This window comes from Hemitrygon akajei, chromosome 8, assembly GCF_048418815.1.
Source record: "Hemitrygon akajei chromosome 8, sHemAka1.3, whole genome shotgun sequence".
Lineage (NCBI taxonomy): Eukaryota > Metazoa > Chordata > Chondrichthyes > Myliobatiformes > Dasyatidae > Hemitrygon > Hemitrygon akajei.
The window spans coordinates 71,302,861-71,329,256 of NC_133131.1; the positions used below are offsets into that span (position 1 = coordinate 71,302,861).

Sequence of the window (26,396 nt, forward strand, 5' to 3'; positions counted from 1 at the left end):
ATTAGTTCCAATGCCAACAGGAACAAACATGCATGACTCAATATCCACTTTAGGTACACCTGTACATTAATACTAATCAGCCAATCATGAGGCAGTAACTCAAGGCATAAAAGCATGCAGACAAGGTTAGGAGATTCAGTTGTTGTTCAGACCAAACATCAGAATGGAGAAGAAATATGATCCAAGTGATTTTTGACCATGGAATGATTGTTGGTACCAGCTGGGGTGATTTGAGTATCTCAGAAACTGTTGTCTTCTTGGGGTTTTCACACACAACAATCCCTAGAGTTTACAGAGAACAGTGCAAAAAACAAAAATAAACATCCAGTGAGTGATAGTTCTGTGGGCAAAAACCCCGTGTCAATAAGAGAGGCCAGAGGAGAATGGCCAGACTGGTTCAAGCTGACAAGGAAGGTGATAGCAGCTCATTTACACAAAAGATGTCAGAAACTGAAAGCAGTACACACAAAATCTTGGAAGAACTCAGCAGGTCAGGCAGCATCTATGGAAATAAATAAACAGTCAATGTTTTGAGCCAGGACCCTTCCTCAGGGCTGGAAAAGAAGCGGGATGATGCCAGAATAAAAAGTGGGTGGAGGGAAAAAGGACTAGCTAGAAGATGTTTGGTGCAGCCAGGTGGGTGGGAAAAGGTAAAGGGCTGAAGATGAAGGAATCTGATAGGAGAGTGGCGCATGGAAAAAGGGAAGAAGTAGGGGCACCAATGGGAGATGATAGGCAGATGAAGAGTAAAAGGTAAGAGGCCAGAGTGGTGAATAGAAGAAGAGGGAAGGGGAGGGGAATTTTTATTTATTTTTTTTACTGCAAGGGGAAATCGATGTTCATGCCATCAAGGTGAAGGCCACCCAGATGGAATATGAGGTGTTTCTGCTCTTCCCTAAGGGTAACCTTGGCAAAAGAGGAGCCCATGGACTGATATGTGGGAATAGGAATGGAGAGAGGAATTAAAATGGTTGGCCATAGGGAAATTCCGCTTTTGCCGGATGGAACTGGGTGCTCAACAAAGCGGTCTCCCAATTTGCATCAGGTCTCACCAAAGTAGAGGTGGCCACATTGGAGCTTCAAATACAATAGATGACCCCAAAAGATTCGCAGGTGAAGTGCTGCCTCACCTGGAAAGGACTGTTTGGGGCCCTGAATGGAGGTGAGGGAGGTAGTGAATGGGCAAGTGTAGCATTTTGGTTGGTTGTAGGGGTACGTGCTGGGAAGGATTTTACTGAGGAGGGATGAATGGACAAGTGAATCATGGATGGAGTGATCCTTGCAGAAGAGTGGGGTGAGGTAAAGATCCGTTTGGTAGCAGAAGTTGTGGGGAATTGTGTGTTGAATGTGAAGGCTGGGAGGTGGTAAATAAGGCAAGAGACACTATCCCTGCTAAGGCAGTGGGAAGATGGGGTGAGTGCAGATGTCCAGGAAATGGAGGAGATGCAGGGGCTATGTGTTATAACAGTGATGTGCAGAAAAGCATCACTGAATGCACAACATATTGAATGTTGAAGTGGATGGGCTGTGGCAGCAAAAGACCGCAAACATATAGAAAAACGCTCAGTGCTTGTTTTATTAGGTACCTCTTGTACAAAATAAAGTGGCCACTGAGCATATATTGTTCAAGGAAATGGTTGAGGACAGGTTTAGGAAATGTGAGTTCAATGTTCACCAATTTGATTTATTGATTACTGTAGTTCTTCCTTAATTCTTCTCTCCCCCACACTTTCTGAGCAATAAATGTTTCTTGCTACTGTCTTTATATTTATTTTCAGAGCTAGTTTGCCTCTTTATCTGTCCTGCCTCTCCTGAATGAAATATCAGCTGACCTGCCGAGTTCCTCCAGCATTTTGTGTGTGTTGCTCTGGGTTTCCAGACGCTGCCTGACCTGCTGAGTTTCTCCAGCATTTTATGCATGTTACTCTGAATATTCAGTTTACGGTTTAGATCATCTTGCAACCAAGCATCTTTATAATGGCTAGTAGATCATACCTTTTTCCTCTGTTTTGTGCTATCTACTATGTTCCACGTGCTTCTGGAATTCAGACTAAACCTTTCATCTACCACAAAAGCCCTACTTGACCACAGGGTGCCACAGTAGTGTAGCGGTTAGCACGACACTTGCAGCTCAGGTGTTGGAGTTCAAAGATCAATTCCATTACTGCCTGTAATGAGTTTGTACATTCTCCCCCTGACCATGTTCAGAGTAAATTTATTATCAAAGTTCATATGTTCTGCAGGACCCCTCCTCTTTGTGATTTTTATAAATGACCTGGATGAAGAAGTAAAGAAGAGTGGGTTAGTAAGTTTACTGATGACACAATAATTGGGGGTGTTGTGGATAGTTTGGAGGGGTGTCAGAGGTTACGGCGCTACATTGAACTGGGCTGAGAAGTGGCAAAAGGAGTTCAACTCAGATAAGTGTGAAGTGGTTCATTTTGGGAGGTTGAATTTGAAGACAGAATATAGTATTAATGGTAAGACTTTTGGCAGTGTGGAGGATCGGAGAGATCTTGGTATCCATGTCCATAGGACACTCAAAGCTGCTGCGCGGGTTGACAGTGTTCTTAAGAAGGAGTATGGTGTGTTGGTATTCATCAACCTTGTGATTGAGTTCAAGAGCCATGAGGTACTGTTACAGCCTTATAAGACCTTAGTTAGATCCCACTTGGAGTACTGTGTTCAGTTCTGGTCTCCTCACTACAGGAAGGATATGGATAGTATAGAAAGAGTGCAGAGGAGATTTACAAGGTGTTGCCTGGATTTGAGAGCATGCCTTACGGAAATAGGTTGAGTGAACTTGGCCTTTTCTCTTTGGAGTGACTGAGGATGAGAGGTGATGTGATAAAGGTGTTTAAGATGATGAGAAGCATTGATTGTGTGGCTAGCTCTGAAGCTTTTTCCCAGAGCTGAAATGGTTAACATGAGGGGGCATAGTTTTAAGGTGCTTAGAAGTAGGTACAGAGGGTTAGGTTTTTCCACACAGAGTGGGTGTGTGGAATGCATTGGTGGAGGTGGATACACTAGGGCCTATTGAGAGACTCTTAGATAGGTACATGAAGCTTAGAAAAATAGAGGGCTACGCGGTAGGGTAATTCTCGGCAGTTTCTAGAGTAGGTTACATGGTCAGCACAACATTGTGGGCCAAAGGGCCTGTAACGTGCTGTAGATTTCTCTGTTCTATGTCATCATGTTCAACCTCGAGATTCATTTTCTTGTGGGCATACTCCAAAAATCTATGATAGAATCAATGAAAGACCACACCAACTGGGTGTCCAACCGGTGTGCAAAAGACAACAAAATGCAAATACAATAATAAAGAAATAATAGTAAAGAAATATGCAATGAATATGAGATGAAGAGTCCTTGTGGGTTTGCTCCGGGTGCTCCGGTTTTCTCCCACATAGCGGTTAGTAGGTTTTATTGTTCATTGTAAATGGTCCTATGATAAATAGGTAGGCTATTGTTAAATGTGGGCTGCCAGGAGATGCGGCTGTTTGTGTCAGAAGGGTCAATTCTGCACTGGATCTCTGAATTTAAACGTTTACTTTTCTTTTTACTTCCTTTGACCTTTTGCCTTTTTATAAAGTTCAAAGTAGTTTAATTATCAAAATATGTATACTATATACAAACTTGAGATTCATCTTCTTGCAGGCAGCCACAAAACAAAGAATCCCAATAGAATTTGCGAAGCAACACACACAAAATGCTGGAGGAGCTCAGCAGGTCAGGCAGCATCTGTGGAGGGGAATAAACAGTCGATGTTTCAGACTGAGACCTTTTATCAGGACTGGAGAGGAAGGGGGAAGAAGCCAGAATAAGAAGGTGGGGGGGGGGGGGGTGGGAGAGGAAGGAAGTATAATCTGGCAGGTGATAGGTGAGACCAGGCAAGGGGGAGTGGTGAAGTAAGAAGCTAGAAGGTGATAGGTGGAAGAAATAAAGGGCTGAGGAAGAAGGAATTTTATAGGAGAGGATCGTGGACCCTGGGAGAAAGGGATGATATAGTATCTCCTCTCCTATAATACTTACTTTGATCATTGTTACTGCAATTCATTATCATCTTGTCCTTTCTGTTCAATTTACTAAATTTTCCATTTCGCAAAGACTTTAAGATCAAGTTTATTGTCATTCAAATGTATACAGCTAAATGAAACAATTAAGGTACAGAAGTATCACATGCAGCGCATGAAATAGTAACATAATATTAACAGAAAAATGCATTCTGGTGATGTACAAGTTGACATAAAGTGCATATACGACATATAGTTAAACAGACAACAGTATTATTGTTACTGGTGCTGTCCTAAATATTGTCTACTGGGCGGTATTGGGGTGTTCAGAGGTCTCACAGCCTGGGGGAAGAAGCTGTTACCCAGCCTGACAGTCCTTGTTCTTCTTCTGCTCGATAGTAGGAGGTCAGAGTGATTTTGAGGTAGATGGGACGGGATGGCTCTTTGACAATGCTGAGGGCAGTGTCTCTGGTAAATGTCCCGTCCTGGATGGGGGTGAGGAAGGGAACCTGGCAGTTCTCTCAGTAGTCCTCACAATCAGCTGCAGGGTCTTGCAGTCAGATGCCTTGCATTTCCCATACCAGATGGTGATGCAGCTGGTCAGGAAACTTGGTCCTCCTAACTCCACAGGAGTCCCGCTTTCCTACACTTGTTGTAAGGCCTTTGTTGTGAGTGTGATCCGTTGTGTGTTCTGGGATACTGTGTCTGTGATCTCATCTAAAAAAAACCTTTCCCTACTCTTTCAATACTATCATGGACCCCTGCAAGGCTAAAGCTGTACTGATTTGTGCAAGTGATAGAGCACAACGTTGTGGAATGTGCTTTCGGAATGAAAAATGCCATGGTGGACCATGCAAGTGTGAGTAAGATGGCTGCAGTAATGGTTGGGCATTGGATTCAGCATTGTTGGAGCAGTTTTACCTCTCAAGGTAAGAGTGAAAAACGTCTTGTCAACCACAAACACAAGAGACTCTGCAGATGAAGGAACACATTGACATTGGAGATAAAACACACAAAATGCTGCCTGACTGTTGTGTTTCTCCAGCATTTTGAGTGTTTTATCTCCAATGTCAATGGCAGCCAGAACATTCCTTCTCCCTCTCCATCTCACTATTTCTCCCTTGTGGGTTGGAAATTTAAATGTCTGTCTGACACTAATTTTGGTGAAAGCTGCAGATTCTGCCTGGGAGACTGTTGTATGTGAAAATCCTAGGAGATCATCATTTTCTGAGATACTCAAACCACCCTTCTGTCTGACACTTAATCATTACATGGTCAGTCACTTAGATCACATTTCTTCCCCCTTTCTGATGTTTGGTCTGAACAGCAGCTGAAGCTCTTGACCATGTCTGCATGCTTTTGCGTATTGAGTTGCTGCCACGTGATTGGCTGATTAGATATTTGCATTAATGAGCAGGTGTATAGGTGTACCTAATGAAGTGGCCACTAAGTATGTTTATATGGCATGATGAGCTGATCTCACAGCAGATGAGAGGTGCTCCAGTGTGACTAGGTCCCAGAGGTGGAGAGTGCTGCTGCAGAATTCCTCTCCTGTGAAGCCTGCCTTTTGTTCAGATGTCATTATAAAACTATGCAGGAAACTAAGTTTAGCAAGTGTGTGTTATCTATTGCAACAGGCACGAAGTACTTCTCCAAACTGTGGCTGTTTGTTCAAATAGCTTGTGGGCTGTTGTAATCTCAATTTGCAGTTCTCCTAACTGTCACATTTTAGTAACATCCTGTTTTGTAACGTTTAGGAAATGAACTTGCATTTGAGTAGCACCTGAAAGTAGTTTCAGAGGAGATTTGTACAACAGTTATAACATGCTACCACAAGTCATGCTAATGAACCAGCTGATCTTTTGGCTTTGGTTAAGAGTGTAATGTTGGAGAATACCTTTTCCAGAAAGTGGAACATACAGAACATAGAACAGTACAACACAGCAACAGGCCCTTTGGCCCACAATGTTGTGCTGAACCAGTTAAATTAGTAATCAAATGGCCAACTAAACTAATCCCTTCTGCCTACACAACGTCCATATCCTTCCATTTCCCTCACATTCCTGTGCCTATCTAAACGTCTCTTAAACGTCTCGAATATCTGCCTCTACCAATAATCCAGGCAGTGCATTTCAGCTACCCAGCCCTCTGTGTTTTTTTAAAAAAACATGCCTCTCACATCTCCATTTGAAATTACTCCTCTCACCTTAAATGCATGCCCTCTGGTATTTCAACCATGGAAAACTGTACTCTCTCTCTACTCTATCTATGACTCCCATAATCTTATAAATCACCATCAGATCTCCCCCCGGCCTCTGCCGCTGCAGAGAAAGCAACTCAGGTTTGCCCAATCTCTTGTTATATTACATGCCCTTTAATCCAAGCAGCATCCTTTTAAATCTCTTCCCCCTCCCAAAAGGCCTTATGAAGCACTCAACAATTTGCTGAGCACCTATGCTCCATCTGCATCTACGTGGAAACTGTACTTCCCCCTATCGCAGGACTCTGCAGAGAGTGGTGCAGACAGCCCAGTACATCTGTAGATGTGAACTTCCCACTATTCAGGACTTTTACAAAGACAGGTGCATAAAAAGAGCCGGAAGGATCATTGGGGACCTGAGTCACCCCAACCACAAACTGTTCCAGCTGCTACCATCTGGGAAATGGTACCTCAGCATAAAAGCCAGGACCAGCAGGCTCCAGGACAGCTTCTTCCACCAGGCCATCAGACTGATTAATTCATGCTGATATAACTGTATTTCTGTTATATTGAGTATCCTGTTGTAAATACTATTTATAATAAATCACTATAAATTGCACATTTAGACAGATGTAATGTAAAGATTTTTATATGAAGGCTGTGTAATAAAGTCAATTCAATTTAATTCACAAAAGGTGGGATTTCCCGGTGGCCACCAATTTCGATTCAACTTGCCATTCCTATTATAACAGGTTGGACTCTTCTATTGCCACAATGGCCCCACTCTCACGTTGGAGGTGCCACACCTCATATTCTGTCTGGGTGTCCTCAAACATCCACATCCCCCTTCGGTCTTTTCAATACCCCATTCTGGCTCCCCTCTTACCTCCTTCTCTTTTCCTCACTTGCCCATCGCCTCTCCCTGTTGCCGTTCCTCTTTCCCTTTCTCCATTGGTCCACTCTCCTCACCTATCAGATCATTTTCTTCTTCAGCTCTTTATCTTTTCCACCTATTACCTCTGAGTTTCTCACCATCTCCCCTTCCCCCACCCAGTTAGCTTCCCCTTTACCTGGTCTCACCTATCATCTGGCAGCTTGTACTCCCCCACCCCCACCACCACCTTATTTTGGCTTCATGCTCCTTCCTTTCCAGTCCTGATGAAGGGTCATGGTCTGCATTAATTCAAAAGGAGGGCAGATAATGAAGACTCTGTCAAGGTGATGAAATAAAACAACTGAGAGATTTTAAAGGATGGAGTTGTTGAACGTGGGTGTGAGGCTTTGGAAGGTGTGGGCATTAAGCGTGGAATGAAGGAATCAGAAGGTGTAGAAGAAGTAATGGATATCCCAAGGAGTACAATTCTGAGGAGGTAATTGTGATAAAGGAAAATTGAAATTGTTGGCAATATTCGGAAATAACTTCTTAGTTTGAGGGACATCTAGACTGAGATCCAAAGTGGACAGGGGAGAAGGTTTTGCTCTGCAGATATTGGGCACAGGATTGGCCTCATATAATACAGCATGTCATTTGGAATAGTTAATTAATTTGGCTGTGTTAGGACCATTCTATGCTCACGTGAATTCGTACTACTCTATGGATTTCTGCAATGTAGATTGCTAACCTATTCAATATTATTGTGTTGTCAGAAGTGTTATTTGTTGATCAAAGCCGGAAGTGATATTGGGTTTTCTGCGATGTCTTTCTTTCGTCGTAAAATATTTGTTAGGGGATATTCTTGCTTTTACACACAGTAGCCTCTTTATCAGGTATCTTCTGTATCTAATCAAGTGACCACAGTGTACGTCTCAGATGTTGATGGTTGGGAAACCGAGCGCACGTCGAGGGTCCCCACAATTGGGTTACTGAGCGCATGTCGAGGGTCCCCACAGTTGGGTTACTGAGCGCACATCGAGGGTGCCCACAGTTGGGTTACTGAGCGCACATCGAGGGTGCCCACGGTTGGGCCGCAGAGCGCACGTCGAGGGTCCCCACAGTTGGGTTACTGAGCGCACATCGAGGGTGCCCACGGTTGGGCCGCAGAGCGCACGTCGAGGGTCCCCACAGTTGGGTTACTGAGCGCACATCGAGGGCGCCCACGGTCGGGCTGCGGAGTGTACATCTCAGATGTTGATGGTTGGGAAACCGACCACACGTCAAGGGTCCCCACAGTCGGGTTACTGAGCACACGTCGAGGGTGCCCACGGTTGGGTCACAGAGTGTACATCGAGGGTCTCCACAGTCGGGTTACTGAGCACACGTCAAGGGTCCCCACAGTCGGTTCACTGAGCGCATGTCGAGGGTGCCCATGGTCAGGCCGCGGAGTGTACGTCTCAGCTGCTGATGGTTGGGAAACTGAGCACACGTTGAGGGTGCCAACAGTTGAGCCACTGAATGCAGAACTTCCATCTGGCTGCCTGCCACAGCAGGACCAAAGGCTGGCCGGAGGAAGTTTACACACTGAACCCTGCAAACATCATGCAACTTTCTAAGGACTGGCATGACACAAAGTAGAGTCTAATTGCAGGAGAGGTAATTGATAAAAAGTCTTAATATTTTAGTGGATATAAGCCTGCAGCAAGAATTCTCTCTTCATTTTCAACCTGTGAAATCCTTATCCTGACAATTGCTTCCAGTTTTGTTTTGGGATTCACAGGCTTCACATTCCAGTTTGGAATCATGTGGCTTTATGGGACCCTGAGCAGGTTTCTCCAAGTATTTTACAAGTATGACGGTGATGAATAGATCAGTGCAACACACGCAAAATGCTGGAGGAACTCAGCAAGCCAGACAGCGTCCACGGAACCGAGTACAGTCGATGTTTCAGGCCAAAGCCCTTCGGCAGGCCTGAAACGTCAACTGTACTTTTTTCATAGATGCTGCCTGACCTGCTGAGTTCCTCCAGCATTCTGTGTGTGTTGCTTGGATTTCCAGCAGCTGCAGATTTTCTCTTGTTTATGAATAGATCAGTGTTTATTTGACTGTGAATGTTGTTAGAGCTGAAGCTTCAGTTTGGCTGGGCCAGTGTTTTGACACTGGCAAGTGGGAAGGGGCGGTGGGAACAAATCTTTGTGACCTGTTGTGTTGTTTGGATTTGAGGTCACAGGAACAGGGCTCATTCTGCAGGAGTAAACTACAGTACGTCTCTCCCTAGTTTAATATGATTGCTGCTATTTGTTATGTGCTTTTTTTGTAATTGCACAGTTTGCCTTTGGCATGTTCATGGTCCATCTTTGCTCGTGTGTAGTTTTTCATTGATTCTATTATTTCTTGTATTAACTGTGAAGGCCCACAAGAAAATAAATGTCAGTATAGAATATGGTGACATACATGTATTTGGATGATAATTTTTTTTATTAAGTGCAATTGTGAACAATAACCAGATCAGAAATGCTGATCAAGTCAACTAGTTCCCAGAGAGAACTCTGATAGGCCAATCAGATGGTTCACTGCTGCTCAGCAATAGAACACAAAAAAATCATATGTACAATTAAGAAACATTAAAAAATAGAAATACTGTTGTCATGATGATCATGATGAAGTCTGCTGGAGAGAGACTTTTATACACCTGCTGTCTTCCATAATCAGAGAGATTGAAGGATAAGGTTACGGGGTGACAAAACGTGACAGGAGTACTTGGAACTAAAAACAAATCCCCACCGGGAGAAAACAGCACCTGATCTTTCCGCACTGTTCTCCAGCAGTTTAAGGACTAAGTCCAGCCGGAACATAACTCACAAGTGCTCTTGAAAGTCAGGTATTAACCCTACCTGCCAACAACCAAGCATTGCCATCCTGGTCCCCTTCATGATAGTTTATGAAGAAGCATGTGACTTCCCTCCCAGAGATGATAGGTGTTTGTGCACTCGACTCTTGAAGGCTTGGACCCCATTGTCGCAGATGTTTCCAACCACAGCATCTGGAAGGCTGTTCCAAATTCTGATAGCACAGTGAAGGAAGCTTCTATCCAGTGTGTGGGTTCTCGCATCAGGCATAGAAATAGAAACAGCATGAGCAGACACAGATAAACTTGATCGTGTGGTGCGCCGTCTCCCATAAGATGAAGGCAGCATGGCGCGAAGGTCTGCAGGGCTGTGGCTGGTGTGCATTTTGTATAGCACAGTAGCTGCAGCAACCTGTCGTCTGTGGTGTTGCCCTGGGGATGTGGTTTAGGCCCTAAAAATCAGTCTGAGTTGTCTATTTGTAACTCACTCATGAATACCTGCTTAATTTTAGTGAACCTCTTGATCTGAGTTGTGAGAGGCCCTTTGTATTCTCAGGATCTTCATTGTGTTGTCTGTGCTTGACAGGTGACTTCAGTAAAGTTTTGAAAACTGTTTAAGTACGCAGACTGGTGTAGTGGACCTCCCTTGGGGATCTACTGTGATATACTGGAGGTTATTCCAGCTCTGCATTCTACTTCTGTGCAGTCAAGGGGTACGTTCTTCCCTTGACCATGTGGGGTTTCTCCTCCTATTAGAGGCATACGGGTTAGAGTTAGTAAGCTGTGGGCATGCTGTGTTTGCACTGGAGTATAGTAACACTTGTGGGCTGCCCTTAGCACATCCCAACACAAGCAACACATTTCACTGGACGTTTAGTCTACATTTGTCTCATTGAAGTTATTTATTCCAGTTATTTGACCCGGAAGGTAACACTACAATGTCTGATGGTATCATCAGCGAAGTTTGAGCTTCTAGTTTCTTCCCAATCTGTTGGAGGAACTGCTTGGGGGAAGTTTTAAAATCATGAACAAAAACAGAAGCTGCGAGTCGGGCAGCAGCTGTGGAGTCTGAAGCCGGCAATGTTTTAGGTTAGCGACTCATTCTGATGAAATGTTTACCTTTCCGCAGATGCTGTCTGACTTGCTGAGGTTTCCAGCAATGCTGGAGGAGCTCAGCAGGCCAGGCAGTATCTATGGAAAAGAGTACAGTCGACGTTTCAGGCCGAGACCCTTCGGCAGGACTGGAAAAAAAGAGATGAGTCAGAGTTAGAAGGTGGTGGGAGGGGAGGGAGAAACACAAGGTGATAGGTGAAACTGGGAGGGTGAAGTAAAGAGTTGGGAAGTTGATTGGTGAGAGAGATACAGGGCTGGAGAGGGGAGAGTCTGATAGGAGAGGACAGAAGGCCATGGAAGAAAGAAAAGGGGGAGGAGCACTGGAGGGAGGCAATGGGTAGATAAGGAGACATAGTGAGAGAGGGAAGGGGAGATGGGGGTGTGAAGCCATTGTGATAGTGGAGGAGGCCATGGAGAAATGTTTCAGAATAGGAATGGGAAGTGCTTTTTCTGGCAGACGGACTCCTCCAACGTGAGTGTGGCCTTGTGTTGTTTTTGTTTCAGATTTCCAATATCTTCATTTTGTTTTCTTGATTCCTTTTTCTTTTAAAATCCGAGTTGTACTCCCCCATGTTCCTTTTGGAGCTGTGAAGAAATGCAGGGAGGGAGCCTGAATTCTTTCTCCTGTCGTAAATGGGGGATGCTGGAAATCTGGAGTAACACACAGAACACTGGAGTATCTCAGGTCAGGTAGCACCTATAGAGGGGAATAAATAATCAGTTTGGGACCTAGACCCTTCATCATCCCCGATGAAGGGCCTTGATCTAAAATGTAAATTGTTTATTCCCCTCTGTAGATGCTGCATGATTTCCTGAGTTCCCCCAGCATTGCCAAAAATCTGATGGGCAGGTTGCATGTATAATGTACTGAGAGTGAGCTATCAACCACCAGGTATTTGCCTTTTGTCAGTGGCTTGGAAGGGAACTATTGGCTGGCAACGTGCTCCTTGCAACTTGGCATGTCACCTTGCTCCAAGTTCCCAGCAGTTTTGTGTGACCGGAGCTCAGAGTGTTTGCAATTGTTCCCTTGGGTTCCCCAATCTTTCATGTGATGGGGTAGATTTTTAAACACAAGATCCTGCAGATGCTGGAAATCCAGAGAAGTGCACTCAAAATTCTAGAGGAACTCAGCAGGTCAGGCAACATCTACAGAAAGGAATAAACAGTCGCCGTTTCAGGCTGAGACTCTTCATCAGGACTGGAAAGGAAGGAAGCAGAAGCCAGAATAGGAAGGGGAGGGGTACCAGGCAAGGGATTAGTGGGGAGGGACAAGCTCAGAATGGAGTCAGAGAGAGAGTGATCCTTGTGGAGAACGGAGACTGGGAAGGGCAAGAGAAAGGTGTGTTTAGTGGTAGGAACCTATAGAAGATGGTTGGAGAGGATCATGTGCTAGATGCAGAGGCTTATGGGGTGGCCGTGAAGACGAGAGGTAAGATTGGTTGAGAGTGGATGCCCAGGCAGTGAAGGAGATGCGGGTAATGATTGCATTGATATGAATCCCGTTCTTCAAGCGGGAGGATACCTTGTGTTCTGGAAAGGAAAGACACCTCCTAAAAGTAGATGAGTCAGAGATGGAAGAACTGGTAAAAGGGAATAGCATGTGACAGGATGGGAAGAGGTGTAGGCAAGACAGCTTTGAGAATCAAAGTTCAAAATAAATTTATTACCAAAGTACATATATTCTCCATATACTACCCTGAGCTTCATTTTCTTGCAGGCATTCAGAGAGAGCACAATAGAATCAATGAAAGACCGCACCCAGCAGAACGGACAAACAACCAATATGCAAAAAAATACAAACTATGTAAATACAAAAAGGAAGAGAAGATATAAAAGAAATAATTTCAAAGTACATATATGTCACCTTTAACAACCCTGACATTAATTTTCTTGCGGGATAGGGGTGATGACCGCATCGATATGAATCCCGTTATGAACCCTTTTATTGGTTCCTCCATCTCTGCCTCATCTACTTTCAGGAGGTGTCTTTTCTTTCCAGAACACAAGGTGTCCTCCTGCTTGAAGAACGGGATTCGTATCGATGCAATCGATACCCATATCTCCTTCACTGCCGAGCTAGCCACTTAATAAATCCAGTAATCATAATAGAATCAATGAGACTGCTCTAGCTGGGTGTACAACCAGTGTGGGGAGAAAACAAACTCTGCAAATGCAGAAAGGAAGAAATTATAGTAAATAAATAAGAAATACATATCGAGAAAGCGAGATGGAATTCTTCAAGATAAGTCCATAGGCTGTAGGAACAGCTCAGTGAAGAGGCGAGTGAAGTTATCCCCTCTAGTTCAAGAACCTGGTGGTTGAGGGGTAATAACTCTTGGTAGGTTTATAAAAAGATATCAGTGTCACCCAAGCTGTCGAGTGATAATCTCTGCATTGGAGCCTTGATACCGATGGCGATGCATGCCCTCCTTTGGAGAAACCTGCTAGAGTCTTTGGTGACATACCACATCTCATAGAGTTGGGGGTGGGTGGAAATACTGCATAAACAGGATTTTGTGCAAAAGCACACAAAGACGCAATGCAATCAAAGACAAGACCATGGAAGTGCCAATGTGGTCCATAGTGTTCTATTGTCCTTAATGATGGATGTTGCCTTCTTGAGCAACCACCTTTTAGAAAATGTCCTCGACGATCGGGAAGGTTGTGCCTATGATGGCGCTGGCTAAATCTACAACCTTCTGCGGCTTTTTTGGCCCTGTGCGTCGGAGCTTTCGTACCAGGCTGTGTAAGAATAAGAAACAGTTGTTAATATTAATGCATTTGTTTTACACAAAGTCAAAGTAAATTTATTATCTATGTATGTATGTACATACACTCAGTGGCCAGGACCTCCTGTATCTAATAATGTGGCCACTAAGTGTACATTCTGCATGGGGTCTTTTGATTATCAGTAAGTCAGCATTCCAGGGAGCACAAATACCTCAGTTCTAAGCTCTAATTTTCCTGTGCCTCAAAGGGAGATCTGACGCCTCTATTTTCTGGAGTACATTAACTAATCTTACACACTGAGGCCACCATTCATCCCCGAGTGCTTTGAAGATGTAGCGAAGTGTTGGTTACCGAACCTCACTGCCGTGTGACACACAACTGCCTCTTCGGATCAGCCCCTTCTTATTTTAAGCATGTGACGCGTGCAGTGTGATTAAAGATTACTTTTATTTGTCACACGTACATTGAAACATAACAGTGGAATGTGTTGTTTGCGTCGTGTCAAGTCAAATCAGCAAGGATTGTGCTGGGGCAGCCAGAAAGTGTTGCCACACTTCTGCCCAGTACTCATCAACCCTAACTGTATATCTTTGGAGTGTGGGAGGAGACCGGAGCTCCCAGAGGAAGCCCACGTGGTCACAAGGAGAACGTACAGATTCCTTACAGACAGAAGTGGGAATCAAACCCCGATCTACAGCTGCTGCCCTAGGATGATTACTTTAACTGCTACTCTACCGTGGACCATCACAACACGGAGAGAGAGAGAGAAAGAATGAGGGGGGATCTCACTGAAGCCTCTGAAATACTGAAAGGCCTTGATAGTGTGGATGTTTTCTATAGTGGTGGAGTCTAGGACCAGAGGGCACAGCATCAGAATAGAGGGAACTCCATTTAGAACAGAGATGAAGAGGATTTTTTTCAGCCAGAGGGTGGTGAATCTGGAATACATTGCCACCGATGGCTGTGGAGGCCAAGCCGTTGGGTATATATTTAAAGCAGAGGCTGATAGGTCAGGGCATCGAAAGCTATGGGAAGAAGGCAGGAGAATGGGGTTGAGAGGGATAATAAATCGGCGTGATGGAATGGTGCAGCAGAGTCAATGGGCTGAATGGCCTAATTCTGCTCCTGTGGTCTAATTCTTTTTCTTCCTAGCATTTCTCACCAATGTCAAATCGCTGCATCTGCAACGATACTTATGAAAATACATTCCCTTTTATAGCAGTCAATTTATGCTCACATAGCAAAATCCCACACAGCAGTGATTTAAGTGACTTGATTCAATTTAAATATTAACCAGGCAACGGGAAGAGAACACAGCTTATTCAGAGTAATTTTGTAAGATGGTTTCACACACCCAAGAGGTTAGTGGTTAAAGATCTCCAGAGGATCCCACCTCCGGCAGTGCAGTACAGCAGTTTTTTCCGGATGAAGCAGTATACACTGAGAGAGTGCAGCTGTCAGAGTCAGACTGTTGCATCTATCCCAAGCAAAGTGAAAAAGCAACAGACTCTGGAAATATGAAATAAAAGCAAAGTATTTTCTGCATCCTCACAGGCAGGGAGACTGGGGTTAAAAAGCACCTTGACAAGGAGAGAGTCAGTGAGGAAGAGGTACTTTCCTTTCAAACTACAATAAGACATTGGAGCAGAATTAGGCCTTTTGTCCCATCCATCACGGCTGATTTATTATTCCTGTCAACCCCATTCTCTTGCCTTCTCCCCGTAATGTTTGATGCCTTTACTAATCAAGAATCTATCTCCTCCACTTTAAATATACCTAATAAATTGGCCTCCACAGCAGTCTGTGGCAATGTATTCCACAGGTTTAGCACCCTCTGGTTGAAGAAATTCCTACTCATCTATTCTAAAGGGACATCCTTCTATTCTGAGGCTAAGCCCTCTAGTCCTAGACTCCGGCACTGTAGGAAACACCCTCTTCACATCCACTCGTAAAGGCCTTTCAATATTTGATAGGTTTCAATGAGATCATCCTTCATTCTTCTAAACTCTAGTGAATATAGTCCCAGAACCATCGAATGGGCCTCTTACATTAACTCTTTAATTCCCAGGATCATTCTCATGAATCTCAGCTGGATTCCACCAATGCCCAGTGCAACCTTTATTAGATAAGGGGCCCAAAATCTGATTAGAGATAGCATGACTTTGTCAAGGGCAGGTGTGCCTTACGAGCTTAATTGGATTATTTGAGGATGTAACAAAGCACACTGATAAAGGTATAGTAGTAGATGTAGTGTATATGGATTTCAGTAAGGCATGGTTCCCCCATGCAAGGCACATTCAGAAAGTAAGGAGGAGTGGGATCCAAGGAGACCTTGCTTTGTATTCCAGAATTGGCTTGCCCACAGAAGGCAAAGGGTGATTGTACATGTTTTGTATCATGCATGGAGGATGGTGACCAGTAGTGTTCCACAAGGATCTGTTCTGGGACCCCTCCTCTTTGTGATGAGGAAGTAGAAGGGTGGGTTGGTAACTTTGCTGATGACACAAAAGTTGGGGGTGTTGTGGATAGTCTGGAGGGTTGTCAGAGGTTACAGTGGGATATTGATAGGATGCAGAACTAGGCTGAGACGTGGCAGATGGAGTTCAACTCAGTTAAGTGTGAAGTGGTTCATTTTGGTAGGTCGAATTTGAAGACAGAATATAATATTGATGGTAAGAATCTTGGGAGTGTGCAGGATCAGTGAGATTTTGGGGTCTGTGTCCATAGGACACTCAAAGCTGCTGTGCAGGTTGATAGTGTTGTGTAAGAAGATGTATGGTATGATGGCCTTCATCAATCATAGGATTGAGTTCAAGAACCGTGAGGTAATGTTAAAGCGATACAAGAACTTAGACCCCACTTGGTGTACTGTGCTCAGTTCTGGGCACCCCATTACAGGAAGGATATGGATACTATAAAGAGAGTGCAGAAGAGTTTTACAAGGGTGTTGCCTGGATTGGGGAGCGTGCCTTATGAGAATAGGTTGAGTGAACTTGGCCTTTTCTTCTTGGAGCGATGGAGGATGAGAGGTGACCTGATGGAAATGTATAGGATGATGGTAGGCATTAATTGTGTGGCTAGCCAGAGGCATTTTCCCAGGGCTGAAATGGCTAACATGAGGGGGCATAGTTTTAAGGTGTTTGGAAGTAGGTACAACAGAGATGTCAGGGTAAGTTGTTTTACACAGAGAGTGGTGGGTGTGTGGAATGTACTGCCAGTGGCAGTGGTAGAGGTGGATACAATAGGGTATTTTAAGAGACTCTTAGATAGGTACATAGAACAATAGAGGGCTATGCAGTAGGGTAATTCTCAGCAATTTCTAGAGTAGGTTACATGGTTGGCACAACATTGTGGGCCGAAGGGCCTGTAATGTGCTGTAGATTACTATGATTCAAAACTGATCAGAATACTCCAAGTGCAGTCTGATCAGTACCTTATAAAGCCTCAGCATCATGTGCTAGCTTTTATATTCTAGTCCTCTTGAAATTATGCTAACAGAGAATTTGCCTTCCTCACCACCAACTCAACCTGCAAGTTAAAGTCCTTTTTCTCATCTTTCTGAATTTGCATCCCGTTTAGCAAACAATTTTATGCCTTTATTCCTTCTACCAAAGTGCATGATCATACATTATATTATATTCCCTACATTATATTCCATTGCAATTTCTTTGGCCGTTCTGCTAATCTGTTCAAGTCCTTCTGCAAGTCCCTGTTTTGGAACTAGTCACCTCGGCCGGAAATCCATGGGAAAGGCATGTGTGGAGTTGTGAACTACTGTGCCCTTCACATGATTCCCTTGTGAATTTGTTTAAACACATGTTGGGGACAGAGGGAAAATTTAATACACATAAGGAATAATGAAACTAAATTCTGTGGCAGTTCTTGGAAAAGGGGAAGACAATTTCTGGCACATTCAATTGATGAAGCTGACGTTTGTCTCATTGTGTGGATGTCCCAAACATTTGCTGCTCACTATGCAACTAATTGGGACTCCAGATGTACTTATTTCCTGACCAGTAAATAAATACTAGGTCACAGGCACCACTGTTGGGATGTGATCTCAATATTCACAGTACATCTGCCTTTTCATAGCTTTAGTTAGTGAAATGATTTGGCAAAAATTGAAACCAACAAAGTTATGACCATGTTTTGTCTTTACTTCCTTGATGACTGATTATTGATTCATTGCTAAGATGCATGTGAGTTAAAAATAGCACCGTGACACCACCAGAAATATTACATGACAACTTACCAATGCAGTGAAAATGACAGGTCACAATAGAGAGTACATTTGCTTTTAAGTTTTATTTTCTTGTGACTTCTTCCTCCTTTTCCAGTCCTGATGAACAGTCTTGGACTGAAACATCGATTTTATTCCCCTCCACAGATGCTGCCTGACCTGCTGAGTCCCTCCAGTGTTCTGTGAGCATTGCTCTGAATTCAGCATCTGCAGAATCTCTTGTGTTTACATTTTTTAAAAGCTTCCTTCTTAGTTTGGGGAAGAGTGGTTGCTGGCGATTCAAGTTGAGCTTTAACAAATTCTTCTTAAAGATGGGATCCATTTTACAAAGCCTGCCATGACTTCAGGGCCTTTTTAAAATTAAAGCAGACTACAAAAAATGTTTTAACTCCTGGGGCCTGCCTTGTGCTCTGGCTTGGATTAATTTTACTGCCTAAAATTATAGCACCATATATTGTACTTTGAGTATATTTAAAGTGAGGTTGATGGGGAGAAGGCAAGAGAATGGGGTTGAGAGTAATAATAAATCAGCCATGATGGAGAAGACTTGGGACAAATAGCCTAATTCTACTCCTATCTCTTATAGTTTAATAGGCTAATTATTTGACTGACTGCTGAAAAGAGCTAACTTGTATTAATCATACCTCTTGTGCTCAGGGGCTAATTTATTAGTTACCTCCTGTAATAAAGTGGCCACTTGAGTGTACTTCTTATCGTAACTTGCATTTCTTAAATATCTTGCTGCTACAGAATATCAATAAACCTGATTCTAATCCTTTCCTCCAGTTTTATAAATCTAGTTAGCCAGTTTCCAGCAATCACTAATGTATTTTTTTGTACTTAATTTTGTACTCCTTCTCTTGAAGCTGTCATTTCTCTGTAGGAACTTTGTATTTGCAATATCTTGTGTTCTGTGAGCCTCAACAACAGCCTGTTTAACTGTGCCAAGCCCTTTCCCTCTATTTGCATCACTTGTAGGAGTCATCGCCAAGAGCCAGAATCCAAATGTGCTCTTTGCAATGACAATAACCTGAATTTATAAAGCGATGGTTAGGGGTGCTACACTGCTCCCAGGCCTTTTACAGTTGTATCATCAAACAAAAACCCTCTCAGAGCCCGAGGAGACAATAGAACAGGTGGCCAAAATATTAAACACATGAGATTCTGCAGATGCGGGAAATTCAGAGCAACACATGCAAAATGCTGGAGTAACTCAGCAGGTCAAGCAGCATCTATGGAGAGGAATCGAGTCGACGTTTCTGGCTGAGACCCTTCATCAGGACTGGAAAGGAAGGGGGATGAAGTCAGAATAAGAAAGTAGGGTTGAGGAAGATTTGCTTTCCTTGTACGTTTTGAGGTGAACGCCGAGGCCGGTTTGGGCCCCACAAACTTTGTTGGAGGTGCTTGTCAGGGTCACCAGGTGGGTAAGTTGATAAAGATTACCTTTTATTTGTTCGATGTCTGTTTATCAAAAAAAATGTTGTGAAATATTTGTACTGTTTGATGTTCTATGAGTTCTACTGGCAGGTGTGGATTACTGCTGCTTGGTGGACATTAAACTTTGAGCTGGCTTTGACCCTCATGTGTTCTTCTTCAGATTACCAAAGACCTCTCACCCATAATTGTGAGGTTCTGTATTCAAATCCATCTCCAGAGAGCTGAACACAGAACTTCGAACTAGCATCTATACCAGGGCCACTAGACTCAAAAACAATTACTTTCCCCAAGCAATGAGGCTGATCAACACCTTCATCCACTAACCCACCCCCCCCCAACCACCACTACTTTATAATTTTCTGTCAGAGCCACTTAATGTACAGATGCTTCTGTGCCTAGCATATTTTTTATTATTATGTTCTTTATCTTACGTTTGTTTTGTGCTGCGTTGGGTCCAGAGTAACAATAATTTTGTTCTTCCTAACAGTTGTGTATTGGAAATGACATTAAACGATCTTGAATCTTGACACACAGACCTTACGAGGGATACAGTTGTGTGATATCTGCATAATGTAAGATTGAAGTTGGTAATAGGAGATAGTGTCAGTCCATTCATCCATAGGACAAGTTAATTCCCCTAAACACAGCTGCTCTGAATTGAGAACTTCCTTCTTCCTAAGGTGGGGCTACCAAATCCGCTTTGTGGTCAAGTCATGGGTTAAGGGTGAAAGGTGAAAAGTTTAAGGGGAACATGAAGGCAAACTTCTTCACTCAGAGGATCGTGAGAGTGTGGAATGAGCTGCCAGCACAGGTGGTGCATGCAAGCTCAATTTTAACGTTTAAGAGAAGTTTGGATGGCAGGGGTAGGGAGTACTCTGGTCTAGATACAGGTTGATAAGAGTAGGCAGCTTAAATGGTTTGGCACAGACTAGATGGGCTGAAGGGCCTGTTTCTGTGCTGTACTTTTCTATACAAAGAAAGGTGGAGGGGCAAGAAGTGTTGAGGAGGCAGGGAGTCTACAGAATGACTTGGACTGAGAGTGGACATGGCGGTGCAGATGCAACACAGTGTTGAGAAGTGGACGATCCTGCACTTTGGTGGAATGAATAAAAGCTAAAAGTGTAGATCATATATGTCAAACTCAAGGCCCGCGGGCCAAATCCGGCCCGCGGCGGAATTATCTTTGGCCCACGAGTTAATATCTAATTACTATCAAAGCTGGCCCCAGTCATCGAAGTGCCTATGGCGTATGATATGGCTAATGCTGAGTTTATTCAGGTACCAGGTTTTCAGGGTTTTTAGTGTTTATTCGGCAGTCTTGCTCGGCAGTCTTCTTCATAAGAAACGGAATTTGTAAAGTGAAACACTTTGTAGTTATAGCAGAGACTGAGACACATGAGAGCAGGCTGAAAAAACGGAGGCAACGAAAGCTGCGTTCGCACGCGTCCGACTGATCCGGCCCACATGAAACTGCATTTTGCTCAATCCGGCCCGTGACCTAAAATGAGTTTGACACCCCTGGAGCGGGTAGCAAATTTCGATATCAGAGGTGCAAAGGAACTTGTGAGTCCTCATGCAGGATTCCTGAAAGGTTAACTGGCAGGTTGAGTCTGTGGTAAGGAAGGCAAATGCAATTCTGACATTTATTTCAAGGGTAACAATATAAGAGCAAGGATGTAATGCTGAGGCTTTATAAGGCATTGGTCAGGCAGCACTTGGAATATTATGAGCATTTTGGGCATTGAAGAGGGTCCAGAGGTTTACAAAATGATTCTAGAAATGAAAGGGTTAATATATGAGCCTTTGATGGCTCTGGGCCTGTACTCATTGGAGTTTGGAAGAATGGGTGGGGGGTGGTGTCTCATTCAAACCTATCGAATATTGAAAGGCTGAGATAGAGTGGATGTGGAGAGGATGTTTCCTATAGTAGAGAATCTAGAACTTGAGGGCACAGCCTCAGAAAGAGGCTTGTCCCTTTAGAACAGCGATGAGGAATTTCTTTAGCCAGCAGGTGGTCAGTATGTGGAATTCATTGTCTGAGATAGTTGTGCAGGCCAAGTCAGTGGGGATACTTAATGCAGAGTTTGATAGGCTCTTTATTAGTAAGGCCATCAAAGGTTACAGGGAGAAGGCAGGAGATTGGGGTTGACAAGGATGAGCCGTGATGGAATGGTGAAGCAGACTCGATGGCTGTCTTATGGTCTTATCATCCTAGCGAACAGCAGCAGGGGTGTAAGCTCTGCATATAAGCTGCAGTGCATTCAAGAAAGTTGGTTTTCCTGGTGGCAGTTAGGTAAGAACAGTCAGTGTATTGCTGTTGCTGGCGCGTGATCTGAACGTATTTTGTTTTGTAATGTGTGAGCACTGTGGTTGTAGCTGTGTAGCAGCTATATCAGAACCATTGGACCAGACACGCAGTCACTATCCCACAGGGACAAAAAATTACTTCCTCATTAAATTGCTCTAATTGAAATAGACACGGTAAATAAACACATCTTTGCCAAAGCATTGGGGAAAGTGCAGCGTGAGGTTTTCATCTTGCTGGTTGTAAAAGCCTCCAGGGTTCACTCATACATTTTGTTCTTGAGCTAAGGTCCCTGGGAGTAAAAGGACTTGCAATTAAATAATGTCTTTCATGTCTGTGGCATACAGACCAAAGAGATTTATAACTCAGTAGTCTTAAAATGTAGTCCCTGTTATAATATAGGAAACTTTCTCACTGTTAAGCTCTCACAAGTGACTGGGCAGCCAATCCAAATGACATTGAGAATAACTATTGGCCAAGATACTCGTTAATACTCTCACGCTCAAAATGGGATATTTTACACCCACTAGAGAGGACAGACTGGCTGTGATCTAATGATGCAACTTTTTCCAATCAGTGGATATTTGTGCTCAGAGCTCTAAAATGAGACTCGCAGCAACAATTACCACAGGTGCAAGTGCAGCCCTCTGAGCCATGGCCAGTCAGTTAATTAGATCTCCTTCTGATCTTGATGTTCGAACAAAGAGTTCCCAAGTTTGTTCAAGAAGGCCAAGAAATTGAGTGGCAGTGAATGAAATGCTGTCCAGTCTCAGGAGGTCACATGCACTTTTAAACCCAATTCTACTCTGTAATTGAAGGATTGAATTTAACCAAGGCATAGGGGAAAGCTTGCCTACTTTCCAGTTGGTGCTTTGGGATCTCGCGTGACAATTTGCTGCTGAAGTATTAGAAATGGTTTATTCTTGTCACATGTACTGAGATACGGTCAAAAATTTGTCTCGCAGACTTTTACATATTAGTTATTTGACAGTCTTTGTTTATGTATAGTTTTTCATTTTTTTGTATTTCTTTGTTGTACTGTGAATGCCTGCAAGAAAATGAATCTCAAGGCAATCTTAAGGTATATACGTTTATAAACAATTTGCTTTGACTTCACACAGATCAAATCGTTACATAGAACATTGAGCTATAATAAGTAAAAAAAAAATTCAAAAAAAAAGTGTAAAAGCTGCTGAAAAAGTACAGTGCAGGTAAATGATGACCTAATGATGGATTCCTGTCACTGCAGTGGGCTTTGAACCCGTGATCTGTCAATTTATGCTTTAGAGTAGAACGACAGCCATGGCTGACAATTTCAGAAGAATTTGAAGTTGTGGAACTAGTTCTTGTGTAAAGTCTGTGAGAGGGAGGCCCAGTGAACAGCATGGGTGGCACCGTTGTTTTGGGGAGCTGAGTGAACGACTGCTGGGGACCTGAATCCAGAGAGAGGTTAATTTATTGTTGGGCTTTGTCACATTGGTGAGTATTCTCTCTGAGACCGATGCAAAATTACTCTGTTTAGTTGGAAATTAGCTCTGATTCTGAAAGTTCAAAGGACTACTTTGGAATTCAGTTCCTTACAGAAGAAATAAAGAATACAACAGAATCTGTGAAAAAACTATACAAAAACTGACAACCAACCAATGTGGAAAAGACAGATTGTGCAACTACAAACATATGTAAAAGATATGTTTTTTTTTTGAGTTCTCAGTTCCTGCTTTCTGGACGTGGAGGCAATGATAACTACATTTTGCCAGATGAGCAATGATATTTCTTTTTTCTGACAAAGAGTATTAGTACAGCAGCTACCATATCAGTACCAGCATTGGGATCGGGTTTCAGTTCCCTCCGCTGTTTACAAGGAGTTTGTATATTCTCATGACCATAGGGTAATAACTGTTACTAAACCTGGTTATGTGGGACCTGATGCGCGTATGCCATCTTCCTGATGCCATCAGTGAGGTGAAGGCATGGCCTGGGTAGGGTCCTTCAAGATGAGTGCCGCTGTTTTGAGGCATCACCTTTTGAAGATATCGTTCTGCACACTGTTGCAGTATGTGGGTATTTGAGTTCCTGTCTCCTTCCTGCTAGCTTGAACCAGTCTGGCCATTCTCCTCTGATCTCTCTCATTAACAAGGTGCTTTCATCCATAGAAATGCCGCTCACTGGATTTTTCTTTTGTAAACTCTGTAAACTCTTGAGACTGTTGTGTGTGAAAACCCCAGGACATCAGTTTCTGAGATACTCAAACCACCCTGTCTGGCACCAAAAAAATTACACAGTTTAAGTCACTTTGATCACAGTTCTTCCCCGTTCTGATGTTTGGTCTGAACAACAACTGAACCTCTTGACAATGTCTGCATGCTTTAAAGCATTGAGTTACTGCCATGTGATTGGCTGACTAGATATTTGCATTCACGACCAGTTGTACTTAATAAAGTGGTCACTGAAGGTATAAAATAGTCAAAAAAATTGATAGCTGCTGGGAAATATCTGCGAATTCACTATTCCAATGGAGGCTGAAGAAGACGGCCTGTCCTGGGGTTAGAACTGCGTGTGTGCGTGCGTGTGTGTGTGTGAGAGAAACAGACTGTTTTGTTCCTGTTGTTGCTTGTTCTGTGTCGTTCTGCCGAGCGCTATGTGCATGCTATGTTGATGCCAGAATGTGCAGTCTGCCCCCTGACACACTCTCGTGTGTTGGTTGTTAATCAAACGACGCATTTCACTTGATGTTTCCATGTGTATGTGATAAATCTGAAACTGGGGTTAAACTGATTCACTAACCTTGTCTTCCAAAATTGAAACGTCTTTCTGTGCAAGTTTTGTGTTCAAAAATCAGGGTGCCAAAGTAGTGTAGCGGTTAGCATGACGCTATTGCAGCTTGGGGCATTTGAGTTCAGAGTTCAATTCTGGCACCATTTGAAAGGAGTTTGTATGTTCTCCCTGTGACTGCGTGTGTGTCCTCTGGATGCTCCAGCTTTCTCCCACAATCCAAAGTTGTAGCAGATGGTGGATTGATTGGTCATTGTAAATTGCCCTGCGATTAGGCTAGTGTTAAATCAGTGGTTTGCTGGGTTGTGTGAGTCTAAAGGTCCTGTTCCATTCTGTATCATTAAATAAAAATAAAATTGAAGAAAAATCCTTGACAGGTTAGGGAAAAGCTGGAGACGAGGAAGCTGGTAGTTGTGTCTGTTGAAGGCAGCTTTACTGATGACTCATTGAAAGAGTGCGCACAACAGCTGTGTGAAAACCACATCATATAAACACCTCCATTCACATCTGTTTTGTCTTTACTAGGCAGGTAACCATGGCAATGACTGGGCAGGCAACCTCCTACCCCACCATGAGCAACCATACAAAGGAACGGGTCACCATCACAAAGGTTACTCTGGAAAACTTTTACAGCAACCTGATCGTACAGCATGAAGAAAGAGAAATGAGGTAAGTGGGTGGGATATTTGTCTGCTTACTTAATGTCTGTCTGCAGGTCTGAACACGCTCGCCAGAGATCTCTGTAAACGCTCCTCCCACTCTTCTGACTACAAAATGTAGAGGATACAGCCCAGACCATCACGGATAAAGTCCTCCCCATCATTGAGCACACCTACATGCAGCGCAGTTGCAGGAAAGCAGCATCCACCATGAAGGACTTCCACCGCACAGGACATGCTCTCTTCTCACTGCTGCCATCAGGAAGAAGATACAGGAGTCTCAGGACTCACATCTCCATGTTCAGGAACAGTTATACCCCTCAATCATCAGACTCCTGAACCAGTGTGGATAACCTCACTCACCCCAACTTGGAATTCATTCCACAACCTAGGCTTACTTTCAAGGACTGTACAACTCATTTTCAATTTTTATTAATAATAAGATTATCATTATTATTACTTAATACTAATAATATTACTATATCTATTTATTTTCTCTCAGCTCAAGCTGGTAAAACCTGAGGTACAGACATAATCAAGCCTGCTCATTTCTCAATTTCTAGGAACTTTTGGACTATTCTAGTGGTGTTTAGTATTGGGGCTTTCTGAAGATTTACTTAAATATTGGTGTGTAGGCCTAATTGTTTAATGCTATTGTTACGTACCCCGTAACGGGTTAAAAAGGACCAGCAGAAATGGACACACCTGGAGTCTGAGTCTTCCGTTATAAACTCTATTTTCTTAGTAACTACGTGAATGAAGTAATATAAAACAAGATAAGGTAAACAGGTTAGCAGAGTATATGGATATATATAGGTGAGTAAATGAGGTTCCCAAGCTTCCCCAGCTCCAGTGATTAGGTGATACAGTCTTACGGTGGTATGGTAAATAATCAGTTCAGTTCTGGAATGTGGTTTGAGTAGAGTTGGAGAGAGAGATGGAGGGTTAGAATGTTGGTTTATCTTCCAATGCCAATGCCAATGCTGATCCTCCACGTCGCCCTCCTTTTCCCGAAACTTACAGTCACCCACTTGTGACCACAACAAAGGGGACCGTTCTTCCGTGGTGGAATTATCAACCCAGGTGAGGGCTGGACTCATGAATAATTCCCCACTGGTCACACCCTTTCACACTGCGAGAGCCACTGATCAATCGGCCTGATCTATCCTCCAAAACCCACCTTTTCTGTGGGCACAACAAAGCCC

General features: G+C 43.4%; 1 protein-coding gene across 4 annotated transcripts in view; it reads left to right on the forward strand.

Annotated features, from left to right (window-relative positions):
- Window positions 1-26,396, forward strand: part of LOC140731971 (serine/threonine-protein kinase 38) — a 106,060-nt gene that overhangs the window by 32,168 nt on the left and 47,496 nt on the right. For 3 of the 4 annotated variants that reach the window (XM_073054010.1, XM_073054011.1, XM_073054012.1), the window contains exon 2: window positions 25,058-25,201. In XM_073054010.1, coding sequence (XP_072910111.1) covers window positions 25,068-25,201 — 134 coding nt within the window. In that variant the 5' untranslated portion in view covers window positions 25,058-25,067. The remainder of the gene's footprint in view (window positions 1-25,057; window positions 25,202-26,396) is intronic. The other variant, XM_073054014.1, reaches the window with a different exon arrangement.